The sequence below is a fragment of the Aquarana catesbeiana genome, linkage group LG01, assembly GCF_042186555.1.
Source record: "Aquarana catesbeiana isolate 2022-GZ linkage group LG01, ASM4218655v1, whole genome shotgun sequence".
Taxonomy (NCBI): domain Eukaryota; kingdom Metazoa; phylum Chordata; class Amphibia; order Anura; family Ranidae; genus Aquarana; species Aquarana catesbeiana.
The window spans coordinates 591702982-591723966 of NC_133324.1; the positions used below are offsets into that span (position 1 = coordinate 591702982).

General features: G+C 41.6%; 1 protein-coding gene and 1 long non-coding RNA gene across 4 annotated transcripts in view; one reads left to right on the top strand and one right to left on the bottom strand.

Annotated features, from left to right (window-relative positions):
- Positions 1-20985, top strand: part of PSD3 (pleckstrin and Sec7 domain containing 3) — an 864447-nt gene that overhangs the window by 169106 nt on the left and 674356 nt on the right. For both annotated transcript variants that reach the window (XM_073598198.1, XM_073598204.1), the window contains exon 2: positions 9081-9201. In XM_073598198.1, the coding sequence (XP_073454299.1) occupies positions 9081-9201 (121 nt within the window). The remainder of the gene's footprint in view (positions 1-9080; positions 9202-20985) is intronic.
- Positions 1-20985, bottom strand: part of LOC141107486 (uncharacterized) — an 88316-nt gene that overhangs the window by 25574 nt on the left and 41757 nt on the right. Inside the window, exon 4 of one of the 2 annotated variants that reach the window (XR_012235918.1) lies at positions 16406-16703. The exons of the other annotated variant lie outside the window; for it this stretch is intronic. This is a non-coding gene — a long non-coding RNA (uncharacterized lncRNA). Of the gene's footprint in view, positions 1-16405; positions 16704-20985 lie in introns of those variants that run through there. 2 annotated transcript variants of the gene reach the window in all.

Genomic DNA, 20985 nt, shown 5'->3' on the forward strand with positions numbered 1-20985 from the left:
CCCACTTCCCACTTCCTCCCCTGGTGCCGCGGCGCCAGAAGGACGTTCACCTCTCCCCCTCCATCCCTGCAATCTTCTGGAACATGTCACAGGTCCCAGAAGATTGCCCGGCCATTCACAGTGCGCAGCGCGGCTCACGCATGCACAGTGCGTGCCCGGCTGTGGAGCCACAGCCAGGCGCCCACAGATACAATAAGGGGGGGGGGGGCACTCTGAGCAATACCACTGCACAGAGCAGGCAAGTATAACATGTTTGTCATTTTAATAATAAAAAAAAAAGTGAGTTTAGTAACACTTTAATGCTTATAATACATTAAGGTAAAAATCTGCCTTTTGAACCACTTTAAGAACAGAGTTCAGGGACATAAAAAAAATACCCTAAACCTGCACCAAGAGAGAAGTCTTCCAGCATAATGTACACCTCTAAGTGTATAAATGTGTATAAACACACCTAGCCATGTGCTTATGCACAAAAATGTATTCTAGTGGTTAGAATAAATGAATATTCCAGCCAATAGAATCAGTTTACACCCATCTAAGTGCAATATGCACGTATACGCACATACATAATGTACATAAAAACTTGGCAATAGAGGCATTTTTTTCTGCCAACTTCTGGCAGCATAAATGGAGCATGTTTTCATATATCCGTGTACATGACACCTAAGCATTATGTAAAAGTTAACAATCTCTGAGTAATTTGTTAGCTTTACAGTTAAAAAGTAAAAAATGTGTGGTAAAAAAAAAGATTTAATTAGGTGTTTGGATTTCAATCCTGCATACCTTCCAATATTCGAACTTGGAAAAGGCAGACACATGGAGAAAAAATAAAATAGGTGAGGCACGTGGCATGCGCCAAAGAAGTGCCGTGACTGCATTGTGCTAAATGCTGGCTTGTACCCACAAAATACTCCGTAATTGCTGTGCTATAGGAACAGTCTTATGCCCCATACACATGGTCGGACATTGATCGGACATTCCGACAACAAAATCCATGGATTTTTTCGGACGGATGTTGGCTCAAACTTGTCTTGCATACACACGGTCACACAAAGTTGTCGGAAAATCCGATCGTTCTGAATGCGGTGACGTAAAACACGTACGTCGGGACTATAAACGGGGCAGTAGCCAATAACTTTTGTGTCTTTATTTATTCTGAGCATGTGTGGCACTTTGTCCGTCGGATTTGTGTACACACGATCGGAATTCCCGACAACGGATTTTGTTGTCGGAAAATTTTATAGCCTGCTCTCAAACTTTGTGTGTCGGAAATTCCGATGGAAAATGTGTGATGGAGCCTACACACGGTCGGAATTTCTGACAACAAGGTCCTATCACACATTTTCCATCGGAAAATCCTATCGTGTGTACAGGGCACTACGGATACAGGCAAACCTAAAAAATTATTTTAATTATATAAAACAGATTATAGATAGTGAGCTAACACTTTAGGGCCTATTTGCAATTTGCTTTGCAAATTTGTACAGGCATGAGGAAAAATACCTGTAATGTTTGTAATTTGTGTAGAATAGTTTCCTTGTTGCCTTTCACCGGGTGAATGTAACATTCGATCCTAAGAGAAAAATGACCCTAAGAACATTCTATCATAAGAGTTAACATTCACTGATAGAGAAAATAGCCTAATGCCGTGTACACACGACTGGACTTTTCGTCGGTCTGAACTCCGAAGGACTTTTCGACGGAGTTCCAACAAAACGGACTTGCCTACACAGGATCACACCAAAGTCCGATCGTTTCGAACGTGATGATGTACGGCTGGACTAGAATAAGGAAGTTCATAGCCAGTAGCCAATAGCTGCCCTTGCGTCCTTTTTGTCCGTCGGACTAGCATACAGACGAACAGATTTTTCGATCGGACTCGAGTCCGTCGGAAAGATTTGAAACATGTTCTATTTCTAAAGTCCGACAGATTATTCGACAGAAAAGGTCCAAGGAAGCCCACACACGATCGAATTGTCTGACGGATTCGTTCCATCGGACCAGTTCGGTCGAAAAGTCCGGTCGTGCGTACACGGCATTACACCATTGGCTAAGAACTTTTGACCAGCAGGGGAAATAATATGAGGGAGACCACTGCACAGTGTACAGTGTTTGGAGATTCCTGTGAGAACAGCCAAACCAGTGGGATCAACAACCAAACCTGCCGCTACAGTGTGAGGTGATGGTTCCTTATGATTGTTAAGGAGCCAGCACACACACAACCAGTGACTCATCCCCTGTCTGGCACTTTCAGTTGTCAGCTAGGTATGGAATTTAAGGGGATATCTCAAGCAAAAAAAAAAAAAAACAAGGAAAAAAAGAATAAAGGTCTCCCCAAAATTTAAACCAAACCACTATCCAAGCACGCAGCCTGGGTCACCAGTAAGGGTGTACAGAAGTGCACCCCCCCCTTCATACCTGACCCATATCAGGTCTCATGCCCTCAACATGGGAGGGGGGTACCAGCTGGCAATGCACTTTTTGCCCATGTTAATGAGGACAAGGCCCCCTTCCCCCCAACCCTGGCCTGATGGCTGTGGGGGTCTGTTGGCAGGGAGCTTAAAATCTGCCCTTTTTAATAAAAAAAAAGTTCCATGATATAATTTTACCATTAATTATGTCGTCCAGCAATGCAGATCCACATCAATTAAAACACCCGACGGCTACTGACTTTCTAAATGAAGGAAAAACCCACCAACGTGCAGGAACCCGTCACTTGACTCCCACTGAATGTCATCTCCCATTCCCCACTACTATAACCTAAGTAAAGGGGTGAGCTCCCTGGGTAACATCATTGATATCTTTAACCGTTTATGGACCTACATGTTAGTGTGTTTTTTTCTGCATTCAGCAGGTCACCGGTTGGTGGACATCATGACTGACATGGATCTGCACTGCATGATGACGTGATTGCCAATACATTTATATTGTGGAACTTTTCTTTTTTTTTTTTTTTTTTTAATTAAGGGACTTGGTATATATAATGTCACATGGATTGGGTGGAAAATTTTGCCAATACATTTATATTGTGGAACTTTTCTTTTTTTTTTTTTTTTTAATTAAGGGACTTGGTATATATAATGTCACATGGATTGGGTGGAAAATTATCAGGCAAACAGTGACTGCATCCTATCATGCATCTGCTTGAATGCATTATCTGGCAGGGAAGATTCCTCCATCCACACTGAACAAAAAAAAAAATGTGTAGCATGCGTGGCTAGCCTAAGCTTCATTCAGATTGCAGAAGAGAATGCTGTGTGCCAACAAAGCAGGACTGGCACCCCTGAATGTAATCATATATGGCACAGAAAACCATAGATATGTGCACATGGTACTCTCCCTGCTGTGGTCCAGTTACTAAAAATCAAGTGCATTTTGTAATCATATTCTTAGCTGCAAGTAACATCACCGGAAATTCTAGAATGAACAAAATTCTCTTTAAATGGAAATTGCGGCACCTGAGCTCATCCTGCAACAGTAGGTTTAACAACTAAGTTTTATAATGGCTGCTCATATTGCTGCAAGGACCATGTAGAATAAAAGATATCTGGTTCTTGGGCACTACTTGTCTGCAGATGTTTTTAAATGCTGTGTGTTAGCAAGAGCAGTTCAATTTTCAGATGAGATGAAGAATTGCGCCTCCCATACACACGGAGAGGCGGGCTCACTCCATCAGTCATATCAAGTGAATTTATGTGTGTAGATTTTCCAGTATAGATCAAAGTTCAGTTTTCTTTTCTCTTTATTTCCTCTCACTGGTCACGTTTTTCTGTATGCCAGAAAACCCTGTATTGCCATCTGGTGGCCTCAAATAGAACACAATACATTTTATGAACGCCAAATCCATGGCCAAAGGTACACATATACATATATATATATATATATATATACATACACACACATTTTTTTTTGTTTTTTTTTACAGCGAGTAGGAGTACCAATATTTTTTTTTTTTTTTTAGTACTCGCCAATACCAATTACCGATACCTGCCGGCAACTGTTTTGTTTACACTTCAGCTGTCAGCAATGGTGCAAGGCATCGGTTGCTTTTTCATGGGTGCTTTAACCTCCAGCTGTTCCAAAACTATAAGGCCCATGAGGCATTGCAAGGCTGACCATTACAAGCATGATTCGAAAGAGCATGACCTGTAGTTCCACCACAGCTGGAGGGCCACAGGTTAAAGCCGAGTTCTGCCCAAAAGTGGAACTTCTGCTTTAAGGCCTCCTCCCTGGCTCCTGTTTGTGAAATGGAGCTTTTGGGGAGGAGGGGAGGGGGAGCAGGTATCCGATTTTGATAGGTACCTGCTCCCACCTCTGTTTCGGTCACCTTAGTTCTCACTTTTTGTAGCTGCAGGCTTTTAATAAACAAAAAAACAAACAAAAATGACTGGAACTCTGCTTTAAAGAGGAACTGCAGTCTGCTGACATAATTTGTAATAAAAACATCTTTGCCATTCTGAAGCTTCCCTCCAACCATTTTGCATATTATTTTATATATACAGTGGAACCTTGGATTATGAACATAATCCGTTCCGGGAGAATGCTTGTAATCCAAAGCACTCGCATATCAAAGCGAGTTTCCCCATAGAAGTCAATGGAAACGAAGATAATTAGTTCCGCATTGACTTCTATTACATGCAATACCGCATGTGGCCAGAGGTGGGGGGGGCCGGAGAGCCTCAGAAATACTCAGGGACAGCTTGGCTGAACTCGGAAATCCTCGGAAACACTCCGTTCGCAAGTGGTTCCGAACCGTTCCGAGTGTCCCCGGTGCCCCCGCACCTCTGGCCAAATGCGGTGCTGCACCGCCCATTAGCTTGAATTCTGCTCGTTTTGTGGGACAACACTCGCAAACCGAGTCAGAATTTAAAAAAAAAAGTTGCTCGTCCTTCAAAAAGCTCGTTAACCATGTTACTTGTAAACCAGGGTTCCACTGTACTGTGATTCTGTACTTGCCAAATATGCTGCAGAAATTTCCATCCACTTAGTCTGGCTGCAATCATTTTAACTGTGGGTAGCTGAAGCTGCTGCCTGATCACTTCCTGGATTTACACAGACACACAGGGGCATACCTCCAGCTCTGCAGCTCTCATTGGCCCTCTTATGACTCCTCCCCCCTCCCTCACGAGAGAGAGAGCTGTGCATGATGTCATACACCTAGGCTTTTTACCAGACAAGAAACACGACATGGGCTGTATAAGGTATTTACTGGCAGAAAAAAAATGTTTTACTATCCAAAGTTAAAACAACAAGGGCAGAGGATTTAATAGATGGAAAGTTGAAAAAATGACTGAAGGTCCGCTTTAAGCACAGACATTGTCTGGCTGCTTTTTTAAAAAAAATATTTATGTCAGCACTAATTGCCAGGTCCTTGTTTACACTTCAGCTGTCAAAGGGGAACCCCACTGACAGCTGAGTGAGTCATCGGTTGTTAAGGACGTGGTGGCCCTGCTCCTTAACAACCGGCAATTGCTGGCTTTTCTTTTGTTCACACTTCTGCTGTCAGTGGGGGAATCCCGCTGACAGTTGAAAGAAACGAACCTAAAAGTATTAGTTTCAGCTATCAGAACATTTGCACAAGTACCATTACTAGTGCAAATGATTAATACCCATATCAGTGCAACCCTAATCTATCTATCTATCTATCTATCTATCTATCTATCTATCTATCTATCGATCTATCGATCTATCGATCTATCGATCTATCGATCTATCTATCTATCTATCTATCTATCTATCTATCTATCTATCTATCTATCTATCTATCTATCTATCTATCTATCTATCGATCTATCGATCTACGATCGATCGATAGCTATATATATACAGAGAGAGAGATAGATCTCTCTCTCTCTCTCCCTTTCTCTCTCTCCCTCTGTGTGTGTATGTATATATATATATATATATATATATATATATATATATATAATTGTGTGTTGTTTAATTAAAACTCTTAACTTACTATTAAAAATAATGAATAGCCTATTATCTTCATTATAAAAAAAAAATATCTCTGGCTGCAATACCTGCCTCCTCTGGTGCTGCACTCCCCTATCCTTTCCCCAGAAATTTCTCTCTGGCAGTAGATGGCCCTGTCTTCTGGGTTAAATGATACATGCATTTAAAATTACACTAAATGATATCCTTATTTTCCAAAAATAAACCACACACATACTCTGCTTAATGGCCCTGTAATCTATTTTTCTGTCACCTTGTAACGTCCTTTGTGAGCTTCCAAACTTTTTCCCTTACTTCCATTTCTTTGAACAAGCAGTTCACAATAGTTGTGGTCATCTGTACTGATCACTACAAATCCCATAGGCTATAGTTAATAGTCCATATTCCTTTTCAGGAGAGGGAAAGAGAGGGTGGCTACATTCCTACATACAGTAGGACAATGGGGAACCAATGTAGCCACCCACTTATGCCCCGTACACACGATCGGAAATGCCGCCAGCAAAAGACCGATGTGAGCTTTTGGTCGGAAAATGCGAGCGTGTGTATGCTCCATCGGACTTTTGCTGGCGGAATTCCAGCCAGCAAAAGACTGAGAGCAGGTTCTTTTTAATAGTAAAGCAGAGGGACTGGCAGGAACACCAGGGATTTCACACAAAGGAGGTAATACAAAGAGAACAGGATACTTTTTCATACAAGTACATTGTACAGAAGGCACATATCAGGAATAAGTGTTGGCGTAACAAACAGTTTAAGGCTAGGTTCATGCTGCTGAGGGGTGGGGGGATGGGTGAAAGGGCTGTTCCTGCAAGAAACGCAGGGTCCCTGACTGTTTTTTTTTTTTTTTTTTTTAATGTGGCTGCATGAAACCAAAGCCACATGCGCTTTCATGCACCCAAAAATGTGCAGCGTTTTCTGATGCATGGGGATGCCATTCCAGTTATGGATATTTTATACATAGTTACATTATTGTATGTTGTGGTAATAATAAAGCCTCGTGTACACGGGCAGAAAAAATACCACTTACAGGCATTTACCTTCTCAAAAGAATGAAGATTCTAGCCCCCAAAAAATTGAGTTTGCGTTCATACGCTTTTAAATGACATATACTCATGAACGCACATAGTAATGCACCCAAATTAGTATTTTGTTTATGCTGGATTTTCTTGGAGAAAAAAAAAAAAAAGAACTGATTCCACCATCCACACTTTGCCACACCGCCCTGCCATCAGAATCAGAATACACAGATCAGCGCTGCAGACTATTGGCCGCAGTGCTGATCGAATTTACATTTTTCAGCAGGCCCCTTTTGTGAGAAGTCAATCGAAGAAAACCTGCTGAATTCTGATCCATGTATGGCCAGCTTTAAATGAAAAACAATACAGCTGCTACCCAAGGATTGTTGAATAGATCTCGAACATGTAGAAATATATTTATAAGAACAGTGTGACATTCATTGTCCCCTAGCAGCTAATCATTTCTTTTTTGTACATTGTGTATATAACCTATATTAGGAAATTACCAGCTGAAATCTGTCTGGTATGTTTTATACACGATGAAAAGAAATCCCCAATTATGAAATATGTTGTAGCATTCTGATAATGTAGTTGCATGTGTATCGCCCAATTATTGTAACTTAAATGCTGACAGATTGTAGTATTGCCTGCATTGTCGTTATTAGAGCTCAGTAAACTGAAGCTGTTTACCGATCAGTGATATAAAACATTCATGTTTTCAAGCTATTTGAAGAAAAAAAATTACATTAACTGATCCATTCTGAAAAACCACATTTGTGTGTCTCTTAGATCATTGGCTTTACATTTCCTGTTAGCAGGTTGTGGGATGAATGTGTCATACAGCTGACTCATATTTTTGTACCATTTTTAATGACATTACATCACAAAAGAGAGACAGATTATCTTGCCAGATCCGGAGATACGGTAATCCTTTACCTAACTAAATGTTGTAAAGTGTTACTAAACCCACAACAGTAAAATCAGTGTCTATATGCAGAATAGCATGCTTGTTATATTCAGTGTGGAACCTAAGGGGTTAATCCTCTGCATTGTGTAAAAAGGCTGTTTGATCCTGTCCTCTCTGGGGGCACTCTGCATATGCTCAGATTGGCGTGTATTGCTAGAGCGTTTTTTTTTTTTTGGAAGGGTGCATGTGATCAGCACAGGGCCAATCAGCATTGTCCAGACAGCGCATCAGTGGTCCTGCAGCCTTGTAGGATAGTCACAGGAGAATGAAAACTCCTCCTACAAGCTTTAACCAGACACTGAGAGAAATCACAAGACTGCTATATACTGCTGATGAGAAAAGGTGTTTAGCAGTTTATATTTACTAAAATGATTGCATTTCCATGTTCTGTGTACTGTGGGAGACCAGATATAGTGAATGCAGGGTCCTGGGTTTAGTAACACTTCAAAGCCCAACTCCAGACAAATAAAAATGATCCCTTGCAGTGCAGGGAAAATTAGGGGATTTCCTTACCCGATTATTGGTTTGACAAATTAATGGGGTTGTAAACCCTTGTGTTTTTTTACCTTAATGCATCCTATGCATTAAGGTGAAAAAACACCTGGCAGTCACCGACCCCCAGCTCCCCAATTTTCTGTCGCCGGAGACACGCTCTCCCTCTCTCCACGGGGCTCCGGCTCTTGATTGGATAGATTGATAGCAGCGCAGCCTTTGGCTCCTGCTGCAGTCAATCAAATCAAATGCTAGTCTCGGGAGCGCACCCGCAAGTTAACCCCCCCCCCAGGAGAGCGCTTCTTCTAGGGGGTTATCTGATGCGGGGAGGAGCCGCCGGGGGACCCCAGAAGGGGCTGTTCGGGGCCACCCTGTGTAAAACGAGCTGCACAGTGGAGGTAAGTATGACATGTTTGTTTAAAAAAAAAAAAAACGAACCCTTACAATCACTTTTAATATTAATTTGCTAAAAATCTAAAAATGAGGCTCGACCATGAAATTTTACCGCACGTCTAAACTTAGCCACTCTGAGAATATTTGACAGACTTTATTTTAATAGGAAACATGAAAGAGAACAATATATAATATTCAATATAATATATGATAATGCATGTAATGATGCATTGAACCTTTTTTTTTTTCCTCAACAGGCAGAGAGATATGTGTGGGTTAATAGCACATCAGCTCACTCCCAAAATGTTGCCAAGGCGAAATATAAGTTCTTGTTTGGTGAGTCAATGCCAACAGAGGAGGACAAGGCACCAGAAACGGGTAAGTAAATAGTTTTATATGCAAACCATTCAGTAATCTTTAAAAGGCCTTTCTCATAAAGTGATTTTCCCTGATTTGGAAGAGGGGGCCACTAATAGACTTTGTTAGTCAAGGTTCTTGCAAGCGGATATAATTTTTATGCCCTCTGGGAACCAAGGATAAAAATGACTTCTTATGAAAAGAAAAGTCTTCCGTAATGTAGATAATTCCAGGATAATCTCAGTTAAAGGCAAACTCCAGGCACAAAAACTTTTATTCATATATATTCCACTGTAACCACAAATTATATAAATGCACTAAATGACGATGAAAACGGACATCTTTTAAAAGTAGCAGGGACATCATCATTGTGCTCTACACAACCTGTGCAGAGAGCAGATCTGTGGGAGGGGCCTAACAGCTCCACCCACTACAGGCTACCTGCAGAATACTACAGGAGGGGGCGGAGACAAGACCAGTCACCCTGCACAAGAGGAGAGAGCAGCAGTGACCGGTCTTTATTACAGGAAATTCCTGTACTGAGATAAAGTTTTACTCAAAAGATTACTGCACAAATCTGGAAGAAGTAAAAAGGAAACAAAGAAAAGTAAGAATACACACATCTTTTGTATTTAGACAATAATTGCTTATCCCAGAGTGAATGGTCTTTATAGAGGAAGCTCATGCACATAGGGAAAGTGCAGAAGATGTTTCATGACTAATTACTGCACAGATCTGGAAAACATACACAAATGACTTTTAAGTGAGAGGCAGCAATAATAAAAAAAAAAATGATGAGGTTCTAGCATGATCTATGGCATTTTTATTCTGTCTGTGTTGCTAGAATTGTGTAGCCAATGTTTAGTGTCTAAAGCAGCCTATATGATTCCTTTTTTTTTTTTTTTTTGTTTAACCAGCCAGTTGAACGAAAAAATAAGACTTCATTCCCCCATCAGCACATGTGGATAGTGGAATACTCTTGCTGAGCTATTGTATTCTGATACAGACATCCCAACCTGCAAAAACTAATTTCAGGGAGGTGGCGCTCCTCGCCAATTGCCCGCCACCCCCCCCCCCACCAATTAAACACAACTAGAGGATGATCAAATCCTCTAGTGGAATCAGTATATCCGTATACAGAGGTTTACTTCTTCTAAGAGATATTAAAGGAACACTCTAACCACCATGACCACTTCAGTGATTTTGAAGTGGTCATGGTGGTATGAGTCAGTATGTGAAATGCAGCCTTACCAGTGCCCATGAAAGGCAGCCTTACCAGTGCCCATGAAAGGCAGCCTTACCAGTGCCCATGAAATGCAGCCTTACCGGTGCCCATGAAATGCAACCTTACCGGTGCCCATGAAAGGCAGCCTTACCGGTGCCCATGAAAGGCAGCCTTACCGGTGCCCATGAAAGGCAGCCTTACCGGTGCCCATGAAAGGCAGCCTTACCGGTGCCCATGAAAGGCAGCCTTACCGGTGCCCATGAAAGGCAGCCTTACCGGTGCCCATGAAAGGCAGCCTTACCGGTGCCCATGAAAGGCAGCCTTACCGGTGCCCATGAAAGGCAGCCTTACCGGTGCCCATGAAAGGCAGCCTTACCGGTGCCCATGAAAGGCAGCCTTACCGGTGCCCATGAAATGCAGCCTTACCGGTGCCCATGAAATGCAGCCTTACCGGTGCCCATGAAATGCAGCCTTACCGGTGCCCATGAAATGCAGCCTTACTGGTGCTCATGAAATGTAGCCTTACCGGTGCCCATGAAATACAGCCTTATCGGTGCCCAAGAAATGCACCCGAATATCCCGAATATTCGAATATCCCGGCGGCCACTGTAACAAAGTCCCGCCTCCTATGATGCATGTCACACTGATTAAATGCACCGGCAATGGATCAGTGTTCCATCTACCTAGGAGGCGGGACTTTGTTACAGTTGTCCTCCTCACACAGACCAGTCTTCCCTGGTAAGGACGTCATCACATCTGGCCGCTGGGCGGGTTTTCCCCGCTGCAGACACACTACTAGTGCTGGCAGACCATTGCAGACTGAGTTGCACAGTCTGATTCACTCACTCTGTCTGTCACAGCCATGGCATGATCTGGGAATTGCAGATGGATGAGGATCCACCGCCGCGCAGCCGAATGGAGTATGGCCGCTTGGGTTGCTCTGTTTTCTGTCTGTGGCTGAGTGACAGTCTCAGCCGGGATATCACCCGGCACTCGCGGGTGTCAGAGCCGCAGGCAAATGTGGGAGACTCCCGCACCTCGTGGGAGACTCCCGCACCTCATGGGAGACTTGGGATGTCTGCTGATAGCAGGGAGACTTTACTGCTGTCAGAATACACGGATCAGCATTGCCGGCTATAGCCAGCGGTGTGTTTCGAGTAGCAAAATTCCAGATCAACTTCTATACAACCACCCTGCCCATACATGGATCTAAATATGTCTGTTCCCTGCTGAAGTGGCCCAATTTTGATCCATATATGGCTGGCTTAACTGTCCTAGCAGGAATAGGAAGTAATATAGTGCTTATGGATAGTAGTGTTGTGTAATATGAGCAATAGTATGTTTGCTGTGAATATAGTGATGGCCATTTAAGTTTTAAAAGTTTGTTTTTATTCAACCACTTGCCAGACATTGAACAGTGTAACCAGATTTTCTGATGCATTGCACTTTACAATGCTTGCATCTGAAGGTTGCTGAGGCATCCAACTTGCTGTCTGGGATGAAGGGTGCATACTTTGGCTACAGTCAAGCCAGGGGGCAAGGGTCTAAGCTGGAGATGATGTTTGACAAATGGAGGATTTGTATTTACGATGCCTGCCATTGAAAAATACTGCATTTCCTGGCAAAAGGTTTAAGCCTGGGTTCACACATGTGCGGTGCAAATTGAAGCTCAGGTTTCACTGGGAAGATAAAAATCAGTTGTTCAAAGGTTTCACTGCGTTGTAGCTGCGGATCAGTGAGCAGGGAGAGGGGGAGGGGGAGGTGTAGTGAGGAGAAGGAGAAAATCCTTGTTCAGAACGCAATGCATCTGCGAATCAGATGCGCTCCCATAGGAGATAATGGGCTTGTAATTCGCACTGCACACGTTTTTTGTGCAATGCGCAGTGCGAATGCAACGCACATATGTGAATCAGATACATTCAGATGAATGTATATTAAAATGTCCTGCGAATTGGATGTGGTGTAAGCCGCATCTAATTCGCATAGGTGTGAACGGGGGCTTAAGCTGTATTAAACCCCCCCCCCCCCAAAAAAGTTGCAGTTTTCTATTGCAAATTCTTATTTTTCAACTTCCTTTAACAGACCAAGCTGTCCAGCAAAGTAGCAGTTAGAGAGTTGAGACAAGCCCTTTACCACTGACAGGCGTGCTTACAATGGTCAAAGTCTTTATCCCAAAATAAAAAAAAAACTGTTGCTGTCGCTGCTTAAAATGTGTTAGCTTGAGTTTGGCTTCAGTTTGTTAGTCAAGTCCATTTAAATTTGCTTGTGTATCTAATACTACCATCTAACCAGATTGACAGTGCTGCTGGCCAAAGGTACAATATGTCTGATGCTCCTCCATCCAGAATGTAAACAGGTAGTTTGTAAAAATAAAGGAGCCTAAAAAACAAAACTAATACAGGCACCACATTTAAGGTTCGGTAAGCTGCAATATACTGCATTTTTTTGGTTCATTATAGCTTTTCTATTCTAATTTTAATATAGAATTCCTGTTCTATAAAATGGGGGGCATGATGTATTTTTTACATATACCAAGCCTATACTGTGTATACAGTGTGTGGTTTTATATATTTTGGAACAGAACTTATAGAGAGAAAAATAAGGTCCCCTTCCCTGCCAGACAGGTCTGTGCTATGTGGCAGAGCCGTGTAAATCTCAAGACTGGACAGAAATAGAAATCCTTTTGGCAGATAAAACTGCTCTTTTACATGTATTTCATCAGTGAATTTGGCTGTTTGCCTGGAGTTCAGCTGTAGAAAATGTATAAAAAAAGATTGAACAGTGATGTTGTTTGTACGGATCTCAATGTTTAGCTATAAAATAGAAAATCTTTTTAAATCCATTGGTTGTGCACTGATGAAATGACGCATAGGGGGAGATTTACTAAAACTGGCGCACACAGAATCACATGCCGCGTCCCGCACCTCATATATGTGAACCCAGCCTAAATGTTATTGAGTGGGCATATAAAAGGGTCAGTTCACCTACAGCTGATAATTGATGACAAATAATGGCACATTTTATACGTCAGACTAGAACTGCTGAAAAGCTATTGGATCTTTAAATGAAGACCTTGCATGAAAATGCCATTTCCTAGCCCCACATTTTCCCATGCAAAAATGCTTAGTGAAACCTTAAGGCCGGGTTCACATATCTCCGGCCACAGTTCCCAGCATGGGGTCCGGTGCGTCCCTGTTCACCGGTTCAGGTGCAGTTCAGGTGCAGTTCAGGTCCGAATTTTTGCCTGAATTCATACTTGAACTGGATCCAAAGACGCACAGAACCCTTCTGCAATCCAGACTGCTGCCACCCTGTCCATTAAAAGCTGGTCACACTCGCCTGTCATGTGACTTGGATGCTGGGAAACCTGCATCCAATTCGCATATATGCGAACCCGGCCTAAAAAACAAGCAAACAAAGAACCTCACAAGCATTCAGGCAAAAAAGTTAAAAATACTCACCTAAAAGAATAGGTTCTGGCTCCCCTGCCTAAGTGAGAGAAAGAAAGAGAACACACCTCTCAAAGCCACTTGTGAGGATCTGATGAGCTGCTGAAGAGATCTGGGTGCCTGGTCCGCAGCCAGGGAAATCCAATGGAAACAAAGAAGAATGGCGGCACATCCAGAAGTAAAATCTAAATAATTTATTGAAAGTCCATAAAATCAAGCGAACAAGTATTCTCTCTGATACGCAGAGTGACCACCGTTCAGGTCCCCCAAACACCAGACATAGCACTCCTTAACGTTAAAGTGAGGAAGGTAGATAAACATACACAAAAACTGATTTTCTTTATCCTACTGGGCACCAAAATTACAATAGCTGCCCGTTGGAAAAAAACTGCGGTTCATTTCACAGTGGTGAAGCATAAAATATCATGGATCATGGCACAGGAGAAGATAGTCAGCATTATACAAGATAAATCCCGGATATTTGAACTTACCTGGGATCCCTGAGCCAAATACTGCCATATCCCCTTATATCCAGGCGTATATTCCTCCGCTTGAATAGAGCTCTGGATGTCCCTATTGAACCTCCCCATTTCCCAATTATTCCTTTCTCTCTTCTTTACTCCTTCTCTTCTATCCTTCGTCTCCCAACCTTTCTTCTCACTGATTCATGGCAAGATATCTAAGACTTAGACAATCCTGATTTATCTATTATGCATCAACGGTGCATGGAACAGCAACACTGGAGCTAGGCCTCTTCGGAGTTCCTACTCTCCAAGTTACTTGAGCTTTTCCCGCACCCTGTTCTTTACATCCCAGTGTTGGTACTAGACACATTAATGATTACTTTACCAGTTTTAAGATAATAGTATATCCAATTAATAATTGATCGCACTTCGCGCTTCTTCGTGGAGACTTAAGTCTGGTGGCCGGGGAGCCAGGGGGGAGAGAGGTCCCTCACCCACAGAATGATCCCTTTAGGGGTGGTTGGGGGTACTTCCTCCCGTCTGCCTCTCCACGTTTAGCCAATAGCTTATTGACAACATTCCCAGACTTACCTTGATTTACCAACAAGCTTATCATTCTGATCTAGAAACATGAAAGGATATACTTGGTTTGCTGATCAAACACTCCTTTACTAATACGATTGTATAACTCTTAAGGTATTCTATGACATGTCCCTTATTATTTTACTGATTACTGGTCCATGTTGGCCATTTTGTTATGTTTATTTGAATGTTGTGTACCAAAAGTTCCCTCCTTTTTACTGGAATGTATGTTGCTTTTGTACCTACAAAACCAATAAAAATTATTGAAATTAAAATCAAGCGAACATGACAAACATCAATCCAAAAAAGGTGCTTAGTGGACGCGTTTCACATAGACGTGTTTACTCATCACTGGAGTACCCCCAAATGTGTATGTTTATTTATAGCAAAAAGTCCATGGAAGAGACGGGAGCCCAGAATCACAAAACATGGATCAATTAGCAGCAAATGAAACACAACAGTGCACAAGAAAAATCCAACATTGCAATGTGAAGATACAAATATGCATACAAGTGAAGAAAATATGTGAAAACTTAATATATTATGTGTGATTCATTTGTGAATGGAATTTAAATGAAGAAAAAAAAATTGTGAAAAACATGTAGTAAATGATGTTATGCAAGCATTAAATATAATGTATGGTGCATCCATATGAAGAGGAGGCACAGAGTGTTGAAAAAAATAGAAATTCCCTTCACAAATGAATCACACATAATATATTAAGTTTTCATGTATTTTCTTCATTTGTATGCATATTTGTATCTTCACATTACGATGTTGGATTTTTCTTGTGCACTGCTGTGTTTCATTTGCTGCTAATTGATCCATGTTTAGCCATTTGGTGATTGCCAGACTAGGTGAAGGTTTTGTGATCCTAGGCTCCCGATTGGTCTCTTCCATGGACTTTTTGCTACAAATGAACATGCACATTTGGGGGTACACCAGTGATGAGTAAGCACGTCTGTGTGAAACGCATTCACTGAGCACCTTTTTTGGATTGATGTTTGTCATGTTTGCTTAATTTTATAGACTTTCAATAAATTCTTTTGATTTTACTTCCGGATGTGCCGCCATTTTTCTTCGTTCCCCTGCCTAAGTGCTTGTTACCTCGGTGCTTACAGCCGGATTCTGCGAACGCTGAGGATCTCAATTCTCATGAGAAATTTGGAAAAATGGCTAAAGTAAAAATCTGTAAGCTGCTTTGAGATGTTTGGGTATTGTGATCAGGACTAAAAAATAAAATGAAAGCATTTTTTTGTGGTTAAAAATGAAATATTGCATATTATTATTTTATGGTCTTCTGTCCAGCAGGTAGATGAAGCTTTAGCCTGCATTTCACATAAGCAGCTTTTTCAGCTTTTTTACTGCAAGAATTCCTTTATGCACAGAACTCAAATGAGTCATCACAGCAGTAACACATCAAACATTATTAGGTTTTAATAAGAAAAGGGAACTGCAAAGAAGGCCTGTCTGTCAGAAACCGTGAAATCAGACCGAGACAGAAGTACAGTTAAATCACACTTGTTTAATAATAAAAGTAAATAGAACAAACGTAGTCAAAACATAGCCAAAGTTCAGTAACCGGAACGGATAGTCAGACAAGCCAGAAAGTCAGGAAGCCAGGGAACAGCATAGTGGAACAGCAAGCAGGATCTGGAACCAGAAGGAATGTCAGCCAAGTCTTTAACAGGAATGCAGGAGAGCGTCTCTGTGATATTGACCAAGGCGAAGGCAGAGATCATCTGGGCTGGACAGCTTAAGTAGGCAGGACTGACGGGCAGGATATCATCAACAGGTGAGTCACTGTGGAGAGATAGGAGCTGGCAATTAGCCGACAGCTGAGCGGCCAGCTCAGAGAAGGAAGGGCTGAGCCCAGCCCTGACACTGTCTACATCTACTGTACCTTTGTCATGTATTGAATGTTTATCTGTATATATCACAACATTTAGTCAGGGATTGCCGCACTTAAAATTTATTGAAAGTCCATAGAAATATATAAAAAAATGACATGTTATGCTCCAAAATACATCAGTTTCGGGCAAAGTGCTTAATGCCGTTCTTCAGGCTGGACCATAGCATATATACAGGTGCATCTCATAAAAATAGAATATCATCAAAAAGTTAATTTATTTAAGTAATTCAATTCAAAAAGTGATACTGTGAAGTGATAATAATAAAACGTGAAACTCATATAAACCCAAAATTCAGTATCTCATAAAATTTGAATATAGCATAAGACCAATACAAAAAAAGCATTTTTAATACAGAAATGTTGGCTTACTGAAAAGTATGTCCATGTACAGTATAGTATGCACTCAATACTTGGTCGGGGCTCCTTTTGCATGAATTGCTGCATGAATGCGGCATGGCATGGAGGCGATCAGCCTGTGGCACTCCTGAAGTGTTATAGAAGCCCAGGTTTCTTTGATGGTGGCTTTCAGCTCATCTGCATTGTTGGGTCTAGTGTCTCTCCTCTTCCTCTTGACAATACCCCACAGATTCACTATGGGGTTTAGGTCACTAACCAACACCACCCACACCACGGTGGTGCGACGATACTTTTACTTTGAAATATTATGGACAGTCTCGAGGCACCCTTTAAAAATTATGGACAGTCTCGAAGCACCCCATTCTAAAATGTAACAACGATTCTAATAGTTTTACAAAACACAGCAACATCCACACAGGTAGGACACCCAACATTAGAGGTGATTTATTCTTCCAAAGCAAATACACTTTTGCACACTGGTACTGACTAGTATTCTGATGATTCTCTTCTCCCTCAGTTTTTCTCCATCACTCATCTAATGTGACCCCAATGCTGATAGAGAGGGGCAGGGGAGGGTCAAATAACGATGCTATGCTTTATCAACTGATGATGTCATTGTCGTTAGGATGCCGGCAGCTAGAAGGTTGTAATGGTGTGCAATGAAAACCTGTGGCTTTGCCTAACTTAAAGCCAGGCTTCATCCATCTGCTGCTTGTATACAATTTTTGGGCAATTTTTAGGCATTTTGCCAAGGCACCCCTGAAGAAACCTCAAGGCGCCCCAGGGTGCCAGGGCACCTTGGTTGAAAAAGGCTGATATATATATTATATACAGTATCTCACAAAAGTATGTACACCGCTCACATTTTTGTAAATATTTTATTATATCTTTTCATGTGACAACACTAAAGAAATTACTACATAGAAGGCAGAAAACTACGGGACTTTAAAAGTGTCAAAAATGGAGGGTTCTGTCTAAAACTTTATGTGATCATTCCTATTTTGTTGTTTTCTTTGTTATTTATTTTCTAGTAACCAATTCATACAACACTATAGGATCTCCTGAAGAAGCTCATTCAAAGCGAAACATGTAGAGTGGTAGTGTCTGTATCTGTACATGAATTTAATTAAAAATATAACAAAAAATGTTTATGATAATGTTTTTATTGTTATAAGTATATTTTTATATTAATTCAATCCTCCATTTTTGACACTTTTAAAGTCCCGTAGTTTTCTGCCTTCTATGTATTCTTTAAAAATTGGGATGCGGTGTCTACTCTGATCTCGTTGCCCTCACCTTTCTTAAAAATTACTAAAGAAATAACACTTTTTGCTACAATGTAAAGTAGTGAGTGTACAGCTTGTATAACAGTGTAAATTTGCTGGCCACTCAAAATAACTTAAACACACAGCCATTCATTTCCAAATTAGGCTCAATTAGCTGTTTTCCCTCCCAGGTGTCATGTAATTCGTTAATGTTACAAGGTCTCAGGTGTGAATGGGGAGCAGGTCTGTTAAATTTGGTGTTATCTCTCCCACTCTCTCATACTGGTCATTGGAAGTTCAACATGGCACCACATGGCAAAGAACTCTCTGAGGATCTGAAAAAAAGAATTGTTGCTCTACATAAAGATGGCCTAGGCTAAACGAAGATTGCCAAGACCCTGAAACTGAGCTGCAGCATGGTGGCCAAGACCATACAGCGGTTTAACAGGACAGGTTCCACTCAGAACAGGCTTCACCATGATCAACCAAAGAAGCTGAGTGCATATGCTCAGCGTCATATCCAGCGTCATATCCAGAGGTTGTCTTTGAGAAATTAGACGTATGAGTGCTGCCAGCATTGCTGCAGAGGTTGAAGGGGTGGGGGGTCAGCCTGTCAGTGCTCAGACCATATGCCGCACACTGCATCAAATTGGTCTGCATGACTGTTGTCCTAGAAGGAAGCCTCTTCTAAAGATGATGCACAAGAAAGCCCACAAACAGTTTGCTGAAGACAAGCAGACTAAGGACATGGATTACTGGAACCATGTCCTGTGGTCTGATGAGACCAAGATAAACTTATTTGGTTCAGATGGTGTCAAGCTTGTATGGCAGCAACCAGGTGAGGAGTACAAAGACACGTGTGTCTTGCCTACAGTCACGCATGGTGGTGGGAGTGTCATGGTCTGGGGCTGCATAAGTACTGCCGGCACTGGGGAGCTACAGTTCATTGAGGGAACCATGAATGCCAACATGTACTGTGACATACTGAAGCAGAGCATGATCCTCTCCCTTCGGAGACTGGGCCGCAGGGCAGTATTCCAACATGATAACGAACCCAAACAAACCTCCAAGATGACCACTGCCTTGCTAAAGAAGCTGAGGGTAAGGGTGATGGACTGGCCAAGCATGTCTCCAGACCTAAACCCTATTGAGCATCTGTGGGGCATCCTCAAACAGAAGGTGGAGGAGCGCAGGGTCTCTAACATTCACCAGCTCTATGATGTTGTCATGGAGGAGTGGAAGAGGACTCCAGTTGCAACCTGTGAAGCTCTGGTGAACTCCGTGCTCAAGGGAGTTAAGGCAGTGCTGGAAAATAATGGTGGCCACACAAAATAATGACACTTTAGGCCCAATTTGGACATTTTCACTTAGGGGTGTACTCAATTTTGTTGCTAGCGGTTTTGACATTAATGGCTGTGTGTTGAGTTATTTTGAGGGGACAGCAAATTTACACTGTTATACAAGCTGTACACTCACTACTTTACATTGTAGCAAAGTGTCATTTCTTCAGCGTTGTCACATGAAAAGATAGAATAAAATATTTACAAAAATGTGAGGGGTGTACTGTACTGTGTATGTATATGTGATGTGTGTGTGTGTATGTATGTGTGTGTGTGTATATATATATATATATATATATATATATATATATAACAGAGGTGTTTACTTACAGTATATTGAATGCTGAGACTTGTAGAACACATGGCAGAGGAGTACTTTCTGTGTACTTGTTCTCCTTTGGAGGATAAACCAGGGCAAAATCTTAGCTTATCTGGTTAAAAAAGTATAGCATTTACATTGCTGATTTAATTAGAGTACTAGGCTGATTATAATATTGATTGCCAAATTTGGGTATTTCTATAATTTCTGTATCAGATACTATATACAGTACATCATATCTCAAAATCTCTCTTCCTTTGGTCTCAAACCAACTTTGTTAAACTAAATGAATTTTATTAAAAAGAGCTTTTTACATAATCCAGCTTGTAGACTTTAGTAGCTATGTGAAGTAAACCATCACTTTAAGAAATCTGGGGGCTGCTCTTGCTAACCCATTTCTGAAAATGCTAATTGCCTGGCTGTTATGCCTACTGAATGGCTTCAATGCTTTCAGAGTCACTGCATGCTGCTCAGGAGAAAAGTCCTAACTCCTAATCTGTATATTTTTTCTGGGTTAGTCACTGTATTGTTTTGCTCAGGAGGGCCAGCGTGATAGCCAGGCAACTAGAGTATGCAGAACGAGAAGTCGATCATGGAAGGCCTCATGTTTCTGTCAGGTAATGGTTTGCCTGGGTTAGTTTAATTGAAACGGAAATAGAATTATAGCCTGGCAAAACTATTTGAGCTAAGAGAATAGAGAAAACGTTCCTGACAAGCATAGAGAAGTTGCGGTGAATTTCTAGCACATCATCTTTTATGTTTAACGATCTCATTTATCAGAATTTCACACATGCACATTCATGCAGTGTAACACACCTTCTGCTACATTTGGATTTAGACTTTGACAAATGTCTAAACTTGGCTAATTAGATGCAGATGATGATTTGGAGGA